Genomic DNA, 12,437 nt, shown 5'->3' with positions numbered 1-12,437 from the left:
ACATATGAGAGATTCTCTCCTCTCTCGCTCTCTTTCGATTATAACAGTGGAATACTAAAGCTTTTTGGAAGTTTTTCGCTACAGATCGAAAGACAGTTTCCATGACTAGCGTTTTATACAAAAAACGCAACAGAAGGGGTTAATGGGACTCAGTTATTAATCAAAGAGAAAGTAAACAAAGAGAGCCTCTCATTTGTACATAGGTCCTTTTGTAATGTTTCGCGAGATTTTCGACCTTTTGTCTTATCTGCTTTCCTCTTTGACCTTTCGTCCCTTCGACCTTCTGTCTTTTCGGCGTTTTGTCCTTAGACGTTTTATCATATATCGACAATGAGCTAACAAAACCGGATCAATACAGCATATGACGATGAATAGGTTATTACTTGAATAACTATTAGTGTCGTAAATATTCCCAAATTACTATGTTAATTTTACTGATCAATGGGCTGAAAAACTAACTAAGCAACTGCTCGTAGAAATGATTTCGACGGTTATGGGTAAAATTGGGTACAACGAGCGCCAAAAAAAACTAGTAATTACTAACGCTGTATTAAATTGTAAGAATTGGAATGGGGGCAAAAAACGACAAAATTACCTTTTCTCTGCTTCCTTTTTTCTGAAGATGAATTCGGTTTATTTGTATTTTTTGGGGGTTTAGTATTGATATGGGTTTCGAGTTTCGGTATTTGAGTTGGCAGTAGTATTGTTAAGTGGGTGGGTGGGCGTAACATGTACAGAGTTTGGGTTCAATGAGTTACATATGCGTTAGTTTTTTGTAGGTATTTGGTGGTATGGAAGGCATCGCGAGTAGTGGTTAGTGTGGTCAAAAAGAGAAAGAGAAAAGAAGAAAAAACAAACAACCATTTATGATCAAAGTCTATCGTTTTTAGCGGATTATAATTACAAATTTACAGTTCTACTGGCTTCTGATATAATACAAGCTTACCGTTTTTCGTAGAGTAGCACTTATAGTGTTCAATGCAGCTAATTGGTACGTGGGATGTATAATTTCAAGGGATTCAAGTAAAAATAATAAATAATCTAGCAATCAGAGTAGAACCACATAAAAATGATAAAAAACAAAAAGGTTCTGAAAAAAATAAAACTAGAAATGAAATACTTATTGAGAATAGAGAAATTTACAAATGAATAATTGAAGAGTGAGAAGCATAAGAATTACATACTAGTATGGAAATTATTGATAATAGTATAGAAGAATACGATGTATGCGAAACAAGGGATTGAGGAATCGCCGAATTTAATAAATACTCTTTCGCTTTAGTAATTCTTTTGTCGTTGTAGCTGTAGAAAATGTCTTGCCAACCACAAGAAACCGAACGATGCTGAATCGCATTATCAACAGTTCCGTTCGGTTTCCAGTTGGCTGCTGGAAAAGCTGAGAGCAAGAAAGTAGAACGAAACAAAAAAGCTTCAAACGCAACTACTGAAGTGAGAATACATTATTTACACATCAATAAAAGTTGATGAAAGTGGAGCGGCGTGGAAATAAATCAATTCATCGTCTGGCTTGCTCGCACATCGAATGGGTGGGAAAATCCCTTTCTAGGAGCAAACGCAGACCGGAAAACTACGGAAGGTGAAAGGAGCGAAAACGCAGCATAACCGAAATAAAATTGGAAAACTAAAACTACCAGATGAGAAACTGCCGTTTTTCCCAGTACGATTACTATTAATTCCACATAGAGGATTTGTGGGTGGATGTGTAATAGCTTATCAATGTAATGAATCTACAACATAACCACAGACGAACAGACGTAACACTTAGAACAAATTTCTTTAAAATCGGTCGCCTATCTGACAGTTTCATGCAATAATGCGGTAGAGTAAAACGTCAAACACGAAGAAAACGATACGAGCGCCTCTGATTATGAGGTTTGCAACATACGGAATTTGAAATTTCGTCAGTGTTACGTCTGTTTATCTATGACAAACTGTACCGACAGACACAGGAAAAACGAAAATCGAAATGAAATTGCACATTTGTACGAGAGTATAACAACATAAATTTCCAATGCAGCAGAAATTGATTTCGATTCTTCCACCACCGGGATGTCGGAACTGGCCGAAGGGCGGATCGAAGCCAACGAAGGTCTGGAAGCAAGTATGCATTATTCAGTGGAATTGCCACATTCAATATGGGATCATGGAGATTTGAATTTCGGATCGGTTCGGTTCGGATGTGTGTTTGCCTGTTTGCCACTGACGTGTGCACTAATTTAACTTTCAAAATTGCAATGCAACCGGTGCCGTTACGCTATTCGTTTCGGATTTTGTGCATGTTCGGCAAGTTTGAGCAAAAGATTAGGATGTGGTTTCTGTGGGTGGCTTGGCAATCATTCGGTTGTTTCCATGATGTAAGAGATGGGCGGCGAGAGTGAAATATTGGGACGTTCTACATATGTTTTGAGCATATAATGCATACAAAAGAATGACTCCGAAAGAATTGATGAGTTTGAGAATTTTATATTTATTGTAGCACAGTAACACTTGATTATTCCATCTCAGGATTTCTGATGCTGGAAGAATCCTATTTAGGATTCTGATCAAATCCTGTTCAGGATTCTGGACGCATCCTGTTCAGGATTCTGATCGAATTGTGTTCAGGATTCTGGACGAATCTTGTTCAGGATTATGATCGAATCCTAGTCAGGATTATGATCGAATTGTGTTCAGGATTCTGGAAGGAATCTTGTTCAAGATTCTGGACGAATCCTGATCAGGATTCTTGAAGAATCCTGCTCAGGATTCTTGACGAATCATGCTCAGGATTCTGTGCGAATTCTGTTCAAGATTCTACACGAACCCTGTTTAGGATTCTGGACGAATCCTGTTCAGAAATCTGGACGATTCATTTTTTTTTTCTATCTTTATTAACGAGATTTTTAGCCCTGGGCTAGTTCATCTCGGGACCAACGGCTTTACTTCCCTTCCGAAGGAAGTCGTCACTGAAATTTTTAGTGACTATGTCGGGGATGGGATTCGATCCCAGGTCCTCGGCGTGAGAGGCGAGTGTTCTAACCACTACACCAGGTCCGTCCCCCCTGGACGATTCATGTTCAGGATTCTAAGCGAATTCTGTTCAAGATTCTGGACGAACCCTGTTCATGATTTTGGACGAATCCTGTTCAGGATTCTGGTCGAATCGTGTTTAGGATTCTGATCGAATCCTGTACAGGATTCTGAAGGAATCCTGCTCAGGATTATGATCGAATCGTGTTCAGGATTCTGGACGAATCCCGTTCAAGATTCTGGACGAATCCGATTTAAGATCCTGGACGAATCCTGTTCAGGATTCTGGTCGAATCCTGTTAAGGATTCTGATCGAATCTTATTCAGGATTTTGGTCAAATCCTATTCAGGATTCTGGTCGAATCCTATTAATGATTCTGGTCCAATCAAGTTTAAGATTCTGGTCGAATCCTGTTCAAGTTTCTGGTCGAATCCTATTCAAGATTCTGCTCGAATCCTATTCAGAATTCTGGTTGAATTATTTTCAGGATTTTGGTCGAATTCTATTCAAGATTCTGGTCGAATCCTTTTCAGGATTCTAGTCTAATCCTATTCAGGATTCTGGTCGAATCATATTAATAATTATGGTCGAATCCTATTCAAGATTCTGGTCGAATCCTATTCAGAATTCTGGTCGAATCCTATTCAGGATTCTGGTCGAACCTTATTCAGGATTCTGGTCGAATCCTATTCGGGATGCTGGTCGAATCCTATTCAGGAGCCTGGACAAACCCTTTTCAGGAATCTGGTTAAATCCTGTTCAAGATTCTGGTCGAATCCTATTCAGGATTCTGGTCAAATCCTAATCAGAATTCTGGTCAAATCCTATTCAGGATTCTGGTCGAATCCTATTCGAGATTCTGGTCGAATCCTATTCAGATTCTGGTCGAACCCTATTCAGGGTTCTGGTTGAATCTTATTCAGTATTCTGGTCGAATACTATTCAGGATTCTGGTGGAATCCTATTCAGAATTCTGGTCGAATCTTATTAAGGATTCTGATCGAATCCTATCAAAGGATTCTGATCGACTCCTATCAAAGGATTCTGGTCGAATCCTATTAAGGATTCTGGTCGAATCCTATTAAGAATTCTGGTAGAACCCTATTAAGGATTCTGGTCGAATCCTTTTCAGGATTCTGGTCAAATCCTATTCGATATTCTGGTCGAATCCTATTCAGATTCTGGTCGAGCCCTATTCAGGATTCTGGTCGAGCCCTATTCAGGATTCTGGTTGAATCCTATTCAGGATTCTGGTCGAATCCTATTCAGGATTCTGGTCGAATCCTATTAAGGATTCTGGTCCAATCCTATTGAGGATTCTGATCGAATCCTATCAAGGATTCTGGTCGTATCCTATTAAGGATTCTGGTCAAATCTGTTTAAGATTCTGGTCCAATTCTGTTCAGGATTTTGGTCGAACCTTATTCAGGATTCTAGTCGAATTATTTTTAGGATTTTGGTCGAATCATATCAAGCATTCTGGTTGAATCCTATTAAGGATTCTGGTCGAATCCTATTCAGGATTCTGATTTAATCCTATAAAGGATTCTGGTCGAATTCTATGAAGGATTCTGGTCGAATCCTATTAAGGATTCTGGTCAAATCTGTTTAAGATTCTGGTCCAATTCTGTTCAGGATTATGGTCGAACCTTATTCAGGATTCTGGTCGAATTATTTTTAGGATTTTGGTCGAATCATATCAAGCATTTTGGTTGAATCCTATTAAGGATTCTGGTCGAATCCTATTCAGGATTCTGGTCAAATCCTAATCAGAATTCTGGTCAAATCCTATTCGATATTCTGGTCGAATCCTATTCAGATTCTGGTCGAACCCTATTCAGGATTCTGGTTGAATCCTATTCAGGATTCTGGTCGAATCCTATTCAGGATTCTGGTCGAATCCTATTCAGGATTCTGGTCGAATCCTATTCAGGATTCTGATCGAATCCTATCAAGGTTTCTCGTCGAATCCTATTAAGGATTCTGGTCGAATCCTATTAAGGATTCTGGTCAAATCTGTTTAAGATTCTGGTCCAATTCTGTTCAGGATTTTGGTCGAACCTTATTCAGGATTCTGGTCGAATTATTTTTAGGATTTTGGTCGAATCATATCAAGCATTCTGGTTGAATCCTATTCAGGATTCTGATGGAATCCTATCAAAGATTCTGGTCGAATTCTATTAAGGATTCTGGTCGAATCTTATTCAGTATTCTGGTCGAATACTATTCAGGATTCTGGTGGAATCCTATTCAGAATTCTGGTCGAATCCTATTAAGGATTCTGATCGAATCTTATTCAGTATTCTGGTCGAATACTATTCAGGATTCTGGTGGAATCCTATTCAGAATTCTGGTCGAATCTTATTAAGGATTCTGATCGAATCCTATCAAAGGATTCTGATCGACTCCTATCAAAGGATTCTGGTCGAATCCTATTAAGGATTCTGGTCGAATCCTATTAAGAATTCTGGTAGAACCCTATTAAGGATTCTGGTCGAATCCTTTTCAGGATTCTGGTCAAATCCTGTTTAAGATTCTAGTCCAATCCTATTTAAGATTCTGGTCCAATCCTGTTCAAGATTCTGGTCGAACCCTATTCAGGATTCTGGTCGAATTATTTTCAGGATTTTGGTCGATTCCTATTAAAGATTCTGGTCGAACCCTATTCAGGATTCTGGTTGAATTATTTTTAGGATTTTGGTCGAATCCTTTTCAGTATTCTGATCGAATATTGTTCAGGGTTCTGATCGAATTCTGTTCATGATTCTGATCAAATCCTTTTCTTGATTCTGGTGGAATCTCTCTCAGATATTTGAATTCAGGGAATTGAAATTAAATATTTTTAGGGATTTGTTTATTGGATCATATTCGGAATACCGATCGTTAAAAGTTATTATACTAATGCCACTGATGACGTGTAAAAAAAATATTCCATAGTTCCATCTTTACAATAGTTGAACTGTTTCTGGTTTAGAAATTTGAAGAAAAAATATTTGTTATGCATACGCTTCCAGACCTTATTTTTCAAACATCGGACAAATTAAAAATTTCAAATAAAAAAATAGCAATACTACGTTTGTCGAGAACACTAGACAGAGATACTATATTTTTATACCGAATGGATCAATATTTACCTGTAAAGAGAATCTACGATGTGCCACCTTGCGGCCTCCCCTTCGTTTGCTAATGTGTGGATTGTCTTGTCGGAGTGTCTTATTCTTTAAATATTCTAGTTGCGTGTACAGTCTGGATGAGAGATTAGAAATTAAATTAATTGTTAGATTTTATCATTACAAAACAATCACAATACCGACCTTTTCAGTTCGGCGCGGATGTCCTCGGGGCTCATCTCGGAGATGGTGACGTCGCCGACCTCCGGATCTCCGACGCAGATCCCGGCATAGGTGCCGAGGCCGCCGCCATGGTGGGAACTGTCGTGTGCACCCTTGAAAGCATCCACAGGTAAGCGGAATGATACTTCATGGGCAAGGGAACGAACCTGGAAGGGCTTAGTACGATGCAACACAGAGAACAGAACGAGCGCGGGCCAAAACGAGATAGAGAGAGAGACAAAAAAAATGCAAATGCACAGAGACACCGAGAGAGAGAGAGATGGAGAAGGAGGTTAAGTGCGCACGGGATAGGGGGCAAACTCACACAGAAAGAGAGAGTGGTACTGACTCGACAGGGGGTTAGTAGGATTTTATTTTTATAAGAGACGCAAGATTGAAGAAGGTCAAATTAGGAGACTTGTGAATTTTAGGAAAGGAATGTAAGGAGAATTTTTGTGTAGCGATACTTCACCAATTTGTCTTCTTTCTGAGAGGGATTTATATACGTTAAGGACAGCAAAATGCAATAACTCATACAGGCATCATTCGATAGGTTGGTGTTTGCTAAGGGAGTTTGTAAAGGTGAAACGGATTGAAATTCAATAATGGCTGCTAAAATGGATTCCTTCTTAACCTACCTTATATTAAGTAAAAGTAAAAAGATATTTTTTTTTCTGTGGGATTTTTGCAATATTGAATGAATGAATGGTAATGAAAGGTAACACATTTCTCGCTGAACTTTATTAAAGGAACTATGTAATAACGCTCTCTCTCGATTGTAAAAGTGCAATGGTAAAACCAGGGTTTTTTTTCACTTTAAATCGAAAGAAAATGACTTCGGCTAGTGTTTCACAGAAAAAACGCAACGGAAGAGGGTAATGTAGCTCAGTTATTGATTAAAAGAAAGAAAACAAATTGAACCTTTCAATGTTAGATAGGGCTTTTAAAAAGTTACGCGAGATTTGGTTAACAAAAAATATGAAAATGATATTCCATATCAATAAGTTGAACATTTCACTAATTTGCAGAACAGTAACGCTGTGTTACAAAGAAAAAACTTCGGAATAATGGACGTTTCGCAAAAAGTAGTTTCATTCAAAACAGGTAGCTCATTTGTCAGCGTCCTTATGCGTTCCATCCACGGTCTAATCACTAATGGCATCAATATTGTTCCAGCTAGGACGCATTGAAAGGATTCATAACTTTACTAGTGCCTTGTTGCTTGTATTTCAATATCAAAAAGACTTACAATTGCAATTCTCATAGAAAATCATGCCTTCATTCAGGCAGGTCTTAGATGTTTCATACAAACAGTAATAAAGTTAAGATCCACAAGATGTTTTTTGCCACAAAAATGCAGTGTCTAACCTCAGTTTGTTTGTCAGATTTTACCCTTATGTTTATTTACTTAACAGGGTTTTTTACTCTTTCAGGCTATCGATTAAAATTATTTGATTCTATTGCTTAAGAATCATACCCAAAATCAATCTCACTCGTATCTCACTCGTATCTATCGCAGGACATATTTGTTAATTTGATAATGATGCCAAATGGTCTAAAATGCCACTTTAAGGATTTGTGTCGTTTTCTCTTAATGAGATCCTCATTTTAACGCCATTCGAAGTTCTAACAGTAACTTTACAATATTTGCTAGCTACGATGATGAAAACATTTCTCAAATTTAAAATTTTTTACGGTTTTAAATCGTGTAGAAAAGTGGGTTGAAAAATGAGGGTGGTTAAAAATGACCGAACGGATGGGGTAGAATGTCATTTAGTATGGAGAACTAATAGTCAGCAACCGCGTTCCTCCATGAGTTTGCTGTGTGGTATGGAAACGCTTATTCCTTAATGAAATCATCGGAAAACCTTAATATTTAGGCATTAAAGTGAAAAATGTTGAATTTCACCGGAAAATTATGGAAAAATCTATGAGTTTATTTTCAAGGGTTATAGCGGCAACTCTTGGGTAAACATATTTTTACATCGTTTGGCAAAGAATACAAATTGAAACGTTCTAGGTATGATAAAATGAAGTGAACCACCAATGATTTGCAACATTCTGAACTAGTAATTCTTTACTTATGTTTTCAAAGTAGACATAAAATTGGTCAAACATAATTTCAGATTGATTCTAACTGCCTTCACTGCACAAGTGCACACAGTTGGTCCAGGATACCCAGAAATCCCTAGCAGAGGGGGACGGCATCTCCAGGGAAGTGATCACTTTTAGAATTATTCTAAAACCTGTCTTGCAACACATCAATCTTCATGATTTCGCAAAACAAGTTCAATAGAAGACATTTCAATGGCTTTTGGCAACTTTGGCCATCTACTACCATATTCCGGTGATGTGGTGCCCTCAGGGAAATGGCCACTTTAAGAAAAATCTGAAACCTTCTTTGCGACACATGGTTTCGCAAAACAAGTTTAAAAGTCTGTTCAGGATTTTGGACGAATCCTGTTCAGGATTCTGGTCGAATCGTGATTCTGATCGAATACTGAGCAGGATTCCTTCAGAATCATGTTCAGGATTCTGGACGAATCCCGTTCAAGATTCTGGACGAATTCGATTTAGGATCCTGGACGAATCCTGTTCAGGATTCTGGACGAATCCTGTTCAGGATTCTGGACGAATCCTTTTAAGGATTCTGGACGAATCCTGTTCAGGATTCTGGTCGAATCCTGTTCAGGATTCTGGTCAAATCCTGTTCAGGATTCTGGTCAAATCCTGTTCAGGATTCTGGTCCAATCCTGTTCAGGATTCTGGTCGAATCCTATTCAGTATTCTGATCGAATATTGTTCAGGGTTCAAATTCTGTTCATGATTCTGATCAAATCCTTTTCAAATTACTTCTGGCAATCTACTGCCGTATTCTGAGGATGTGGTGGCTTCAGGAAAGTGGCCTCTTTTAGAATTATTCAGAAACTATCCTTGCGACACTCTAAATGCGGCCTAAAAAGTATTATCCCAGATCATCTTCCATCGTCTGTCACCTGTAGTAAACGAGTTAGTGGGAAGTTATCAAGCCGGCTTCGTTGACGGCCGATCGACAACGGACCAGATCTTTACTGTACGGCAAATCCTCCAAAAATGCCGTAAATACCAGGTCCCAACGCATCACCTTTTCATCGATTTCAAGGCGGCATACGACAGTATCGACCGCGTAGAGCTATGGAAAATCATGGACGAGAACAGCTTTCCCGGGAAGCTCACGAGACTGATAAGAGCGACGATGGAAGGTGCGCAAAATTGTGTGAAGGTTTCAGGCGAACACTCCAGTTCGTTTGGATCCCACCGTGGACTACGACAAGGTGATGGACTTTCGTGCCTGTTGTTCAATATTGCGCTAGAAGGTGTTATGCGGAGAGCCGGGCTTAAAAGCCGGGGTACGATTTTTACGAGATCCAGTCAATTTGTTTGCTTCGCGGATGATATGGACATCGTCGGCCGAACATTTTAAAAGGTGGCAGACCTGTACACCCGCCTGAAACGCGAGGCAGCAAAAGTTTGACTGGTGGTGAATGCGGCCAAGACAATTTACATGCTAGCTGGTGGGGCCGAGCGCGACAGGGCTCGCCTAGGTAGCAGTGTTACGATAGACGGGGATACGTTCGAGGTGGTCGACGAGTTCGTCTACCTTGGATCCTTGCTGACGGCTGACAATAACGTTAGCCGTGAAATACGGAGGCGCATCATCAGTGGAAGTCGGGCCTACTATGGCCTCCTGAAGAAACTGCGGTCAAAAAAGATTCACCCCCGCACCAAATGTACCATGTACAAAACGCTCATAAGGCCGGTAGTCCTCTACGGGCATGAAACGTGGACGATGCTCGAGGAGGACCTGCAAGCACTTGGAGTCTTCGAACGTCGGGTGCTTAGGACGATCTTCGGCGGTGTGCAGGAGAACGGTGTGTGGCGGCGAAGGATGAACCACGAGCTCGCCCAACTCTACGGCGAACCCAGTATCCAGAAGGTGGCCAAAGCTGGAAGGATACGATGGGCAGGGCATGTTGCAAGAATGCCGGACAGCAACCCTGCAAAGATGGTATTCGCGTCGGATCCGGTTGGTACAAGAAGGCGTGGAGCGCAGCGAGCTAGGTCGGCGGATCAAGTGCGAATCGATTTGGCGAGCGTGGGGCAGAACCGAGGATGGAGAGATGCGGCCACGAACCGAGTATTGTAGCGTGAAATTGTTGATTCAGTGTTATCTGTGTAGATGTTAACTAAATAAATGAAAATGAATCTTTGCGACACACCTAAATTCATGGTTTCGTAAAACAATTTCAATAGAAGACATTTCAATGACTTTTGGCTACTTTCACCATCTACTGCGATATTCCGCTAATGTGGAGTGCTCCGGGAAGTAACCACTTCTAGAACTATTCTGAAACCATCCTTGTGACACACCAAACTTCATGGTTTCGCAAAACAAGTTCAATGCAAGACATTTCAACTACTTTTTGCAACTTTGTTCACCTACTGCCATATTGAGTTCTGTTTGATCTTTCAACCTTGACGCTTGCTTCTGCGGGAGCGAGTGACGAGGGCAGGATCAAACATGTCGCGCGTCGGTCGAGTAAAGTAAAAAAGTTCCGCGATCGGTTAGTTCTGTTTGACCTTCGACCTTGACGATTGCTCCTTGGCAGTGCGTCAAGAAAGCCCGAGCAGTCGTCAGTTGTTTTCCCTCTCGGGTCGTGCGCCTATTTTCTCTGAGTGCTTTTATATAGCCGAGCAAACGAGTTAAGCTGAATGTGGATTGTTGCTGCTCAGTCAAGGATGACGGATCAATTGGTGAGCTCGTTTCATGCTACTATTTCTAATCTATAAAATATGTATGACTGCACATTTAATCGATACAACGGTAGGACGTAAATATGATTTTTCAACAAACTATGAATGGTTCGTCACTGTGAGTGTCGACATAAATTCTAATTCATGAATTATTTATGTTTAACATTTTTTTTTTGTTTTCAAAACACCCCTTTCTTTTTATCTTTATTTTTGTAATTATAAAAAAACTTTGAATGGTTCGACACTACAAGTGTAGACTTGCGAAAGGTTCACTTTATTCAACAAACTTTGGATAGTTCGCCACTATAAGTGTCGGCATAAGAATAAGTGTTCTATGATGTTCCAGCCAATCGAGTTTTTGTTTCTTTTCAAATAAGTAAAATAAGTTCGTCCTGACAGCTGTAGGAATGTTACATTTAGATATTTGTTCAACAAACTTTGAATGGTTCGTCATCTCAAGTTTCGGCATAATTTTCCTTTACATAGAAATTTTTCATATAAAATGAAAATATTATATTTTCATAAAAGCATAGTTATAGCTCACAAATAATTATTTATCATGGTCTAATCGCTTATCAAAGTGAATCCTGTGACCCAACGATCCTCCCCATTAGCAAACATCCCTCCCAGTAACCTTTGTGGAGATGCAGAGGCAAACACGGTCTCCAAATAGCAAAGGTTACACACTAACATTCCTTCCCCCAATCCCACCTGACTGCAAGGACGTGGCCGGTGCCGTTATTGACCCTGTATAAATAGAGGCACTGAATTATGCACACTGAAGAAGATTATGGCCAATCCCAGCCGAACTTCTAGTTGATTCTTTGTGCATTTTCACTGACTTCGGTCAATCACGGAATAGTGTCAGCACCGAGGAGGCAGCCCCTCTAGCTCGATGTAGGTAGCGCAACCCTGGTTAGGTGGCCTATTGAAAACTCTTCACCAACCAAGAAAGGTAAAAGTAGAGCAAACGAATTGATTTTACGGCAACAGACCCGGCAACGAATAAAGGTATGATTGGAAAGTTGGATCATGGAACGTGAGAACTTTGAATGAACCCGCGCGTGTTGGACTCCTGGCTCGTGAACTGCAGAATGTCGGCGTGAACGTGGCAGCTATTCAGGAAATACGCTGACCGAGAACCAGAGAACGCGAATTCCGAGCGGTGACCCCATCGCCAACACTTCATTCAAGTTCCTCATCTACTACAGCGGTGGCGACAGAGCAGAACGTGGAGTTGGCTTCATAGTGATTGGGAAGCAGATGAAGCGAATTATTCG

The 12,437-nt window shown here is 40.2% G+C and overlaps 1 protein-coding gene across 7 annotated transcripts in view; it reads right to left on the bottom strand.

Annotated features, from left to right (window-relative positions):
- The window catches only part of LOC5579463 (probable G-protein coupled receptor 158), a 382,902-nt gene that overhangs the window by 6,091 nt on the left and 364,374 nt on the right, over nt 1–12,437 (bottom strand). For 2 of the 7 annotated variants that reach the window (XM_021846130.1, XM_021846131.1), the window contains 3 exons: nt 6,346–6,539; nt 6,166–6,277; nt 596–616 (listed from right to left, as the gene is read on the bottom strand). In XM_021846130.1, the coding sequence (XP_021701822.1) occupies nt 596–616; nt 6,166–6,277; nt 6,346–6,539 (327 nt within the window). The remainder of the gene's footprint in view (nt 1–595; nt 617–6,165; nt 6,278–6,345; nt 6,540–12,437) is intronic. The other 5 variants (XM_021846132.1, XM_021846134.1, XM_021846136.1 and 2 more) reach the window with 5 other exon arrangements.

This window comes from Aedes aegypti, chromosome 2 (genome assembly GCF_002204515.2).
Source record: "Aedes aegypti strain LVP_AGWG chromosome 2, AaegL5.0 Primary Assembly, whole genome shotgun sequence".
Taxonomy (NCBI): Eukaryota; Metazoa; Arthropoda; class Insecta; order Diptera; family Culicidae; genus Aedes; species Aedes aegypti.
The sequence above is the reverse complement of the archived record's forward strand: the minus strand, read 5'-3'. Positions and strand labels throughout refer to the sequence as shown.